The sequence below is a fragment of the Cherax quadricarinatus genome, chromosome 83 (genome assembly GCF_038502225.1).
Source record: "Cherax quadricarinatus isolate ZL_2023a chromosome 83, ASM3850222v1, whole genome shotgun sequence".
NCBI lineage: Eukaryota > Metazoa > Arthropoda > Malacostraca > Decapoda > Parastacidae > Cherax > Cherax quadricarinatus.
This window is the reverse complement of record NC_091374.1, coordinates 15,639,479-15,642,837: the sequence shown is the minus strand read 5'-3', so window position 1 is coordinate 15,642,837 and position 3,359 is coordinate 15,639,479. Positions and strand designations below refer to the sequence as shown.

The window sequence follows — 3,359 nt, the reverse complement described above, 5'->3', positions numbered from 1 at the left end:
CTAAACGCACATCCCCACAATGAAACACACATCTTCACTACTAAACGCACATCCTCACAATGAAACACACATCTTCACTACTAAACGCACATCCCCACAATGAAACACACATCTTCACTACTAAACACACATCTTCACTAAGAAACCCACACATCTATACTGCCATACTCAGATGCACATATTTACCATTACTCTGACAAATACGTATTCGTAATTCAGTGTAACAAGTTAAAGTTCCAAGTCTGATCGAAACGTTGTCACAAGTTTCTTTTCTGTTGTTGCTTAAATCAAGTTCGTTAAGAAAGTTCAATATTTACCGATCTGTAAATAAAATAACATGAGTTCCAGGTGACCAACTTTTTTGCGAATGTGATAATAACAGTAACTTCGCCAAGGGAATTACTTAGAAAAAAATAAATTTAACAAAATGTGTAATTTCACGACGTTACTTCTGTTGGTATCGATAGTCATCGGCATTAAAGATGTTATCTACCTATACCATGTGAGATAAAGCATCATTGAAGCGAATTGTGAGATGGTTCTGAGAATTCAGGACGCATTATAGCCTAGTTTGCTACGATCTACCAGACTAGGCGCCTTGTTGTTGGAGCCCAGAATCCCATTCTCCAACGATGACCTCGGGGTCGTTACCTTTCTGGAGAATTTCTATAGTCTCTAAGATTTCGCCAAGAAAAAGGGAGTGAACCTTAGCGGTATTAGCAAACCATCTCTAAAAGACATTGCTCTTGGCGTACTTATCCTGCTTGTGTTAGCCTTTTTCTGGTCCGTTGTCGTGTACAACGCTATTGTAGATCTCTGTAATAAATTATAGAGCGAGGACGAACTCGTATCCGAGGAGTCGCCCGAGACCGAGGCCGAACCCGAATCCGAGGAGTCGACCGAGATCGAGGCTGAGGCCGAATCCGAACCCGAGGAGTCGCCCGAGGCCGAACCAGAGGAGTCGCCCGAGACCGAAACCGAACCCGAGGAGTCGGCAGAGATCGAGGCAGAATCCGAACCCGAGGAGTCGCCCGAGGCTGAGGCCGAACCCGAGGAGTCGCCCGAAGCTGAGGCCGAACCCGAGGAGTCGCCCGAAGCTGAGGCCGAACCCGAGGAGTCGCCCGAAGCTGAGGCCGAACCCGAGGAGTCGCTCAAGGCCGAGGTCGAACCCGAATCCGAGGAGTCTCCTGAAGCCGAGGCCGAATCCGAACCCGAGGAGTCGCCCGAGGCCGAACCCGAGCCCGAGGAGTCGCCTGAAGCCGAGGCCGAACCCGAACCCGAGGAGTCGCCTGAAGCCGAGGCCGAATCCGAACCCGAGGAGTCGCCTGAGGCCGAACCCGAGCCCGAGGAGTCGCCTGAAGCCGAGGCCGAACCCGAACCCGAGGAGTTGTCTGAAGCCGAGGCCGCATCTGAACCCGAGGAGTCGCCTGAAGCCGAACCCGAGCCCGAGGAGTCGCTCGAGGCCGAGGTCGAACCCGAGGAGTCGCCCGAGACCTAGGCCGAACCCGAGGAGTCGCCCGAAGCTGAGGCCGAACCCGAGGAGTCGCTCAAGGACGAGGCCGAACCCGAATCCGAGGAGTCGCCCGAGACCGAGGCCGAACCCGAGGAGTCGCCCGAGATCGAGGCCGAATCCGAACCCGAGGAGTCGCTCGAGGCTGAGGCCGAACCCGAGGTGTCGCCCGAAGCTGAGGCCGAACCCGAGTCGCTCGAGGCCGAGGCCGAACCCGAACCCGAGGAGTCGCCCGAGGCCGAGGCCGAGCCCGAACCCGAGGAGTCGCCCGAGGCCGAGGCCGAGCCCGAACCCGAGGAGTCGCCTGAAGTCGAGGCCGAACCCGAGCCCGAGGAGTCGCCTGAAGTCGAGGCCGAACCCGAGCCCGAGGAGTCGCCTGAAGTCGAGGCCGAACCCGAGCCCGAGGAGTCGCCTGAAGTCGAGGCCGAACCCGAGCCCGAGGAGTCGCCTGAAGTCGAGGCCGAACCCGAGCCCGAGGTGTCGACCGAGGCCGAACACGAGCTCGAGGAGTCGCTCGAGACCGAGGCCGAAGCCAAGCCCGAGGAGTCGCTCGAGACCGAGGCCGAACCCGAACCCGAGGTGGACCAAGGGACAGTGTCACCCCAGAAAGAACAAATGACAGTGTCACTCCAGGAGGATCAAGGGGCAGTGCCACCCCAGGAGGACCAAGGGACAGTGTCACCCCAGGAGGACCAAGGGACAGTGTCACCCCAGGAGGACCAAGGAACAGTGTCACCCCAGGAGGATCAAGGGGCAGTGCCACCCCAGGAGGATCAAGGGGCAGTGCCACCCCAGGAGGACCAAGGGACAGTGCCACCCCAGGAGGACCAAGGAACAGTGCCACCCCAGGAGGACCAAGGGACAGTGCCACCCCAGGAGGACCAAGGGACAGTGGGACCCGAGGAGTGTGATTTGGAGGGGATGGACAGATCTAGTAAAGATTCCTCACTCTTAAACAAAGTTGCTAATGTGGCACTTGGGATTTATTCAGTGTTTCTCATCCCGGTTGCACTGACATTGTTCAGTGTGTGAAGTGTTCCACTGAACAAAAAGGTCCCTTTCTACACAGTCACTTATTATTTGTTCAAAGACTGATCAAAGCATATTTATTTTAAATTATACTTTTAACTATTGTCTTAATATAATTGATTTTCATTGTTATATATATATATATATATATATATTCATTGTTATATATATATATATATATATATATATATATATATATATATATATATATATATATATATATATATATATATATTGTCTATTCGTCCACAGCAGGACTCTAATCTCGTAACTCTGTATCAGAGTCCACAGTATTTTAACACGGACTCTGATACAGAGTTACCAGGCTCGAGGCCGGCTCTGGACTTAGAGACAATGTAAACAACTTCGCCTGTTTGCGAATTGTTAAGCGTATATATGTATATATATATATATATACACACACACAGAAAGGTCGCAGTCAGCAGGATTCGATACTGCTACTGGGACAGACAAGATTCACAGGCAGAGCTCTTAACCATTCGGCCATACAAATACCACATAACTGGACAGCCTGTTTCACAAGCCATGTTTCTTTCCCATGATGGGCATGTTAGTGAGCCTCAAGCATGGATCCATATTATTTCAATCTCTTCCTTTATGTTCTGGCCTCTCAAGCGATTTTTATGTCAATGTACCACTCAGAAACAAGCACGTATATAAAGAGAGAGATCGCAGTCAGCAGGACTCGATACTGCTACCGGGACGGACAAGATGCTGCCCAGCATTTGTGGTATTTGTGTGGCCTGGGAGTCTTGTCCGTCCCAGAAGCAGTATCGAGTCCTGCTGAATGCGATCTTTT

At 51.8% G+C, this 3,359-nt stretch overlaps 1 protein-coding gene across 1 annotated transcript; it reads left to right on the top strand.

Annotated features, from left to right (window-relative positions):
* The first annotated feature begins 427 nt into the window (after positions 1-427).
* On the top strand, positions 428-2,626 carry LOC128702243 (retinitis pigmentosa 1-like 1 protein). The gene is made up of 3 exons (XM_070102901.1): positions 428-502; positions 833-1,228; positions 1,595-2,626. Exons 1-3 carry the CDS (start codon positions 428-430, stop codon positions 2,540-2,542), a joined length of 1,419 nt encoding a protein of 472 aa, XP_069959002.1. The 3' UTR covers positions 2,543-2,626.
* The last annotated feature ends 733 nt before the right edge of the window (positions 2,627-3,359 follow it).

Bases quoted from the DNA above. Each gene is read 5' to 3' on its own strand.
- LOC128702243 (XM_070102901.1), top strand. From the start codon at position 428: ATGTGTAATTTCACGACGTTACTTCTGTTGGTATCGATAGTCATCGGC. The intron at 503-832 runs GTGAGATAAAGC...AATAAATTATAG, and splicing joins ATGTTATCTACCTATACCAT to AGCGAGGACGAACTCGTATC. The intron at 1,229-1,594 runs GCCGAACCCGAG...CCCGAGACCGAG, and splicing joins AACCCGAGGAGTCGCCCGAG to GCCGAACCCGAGGAGTCGCC.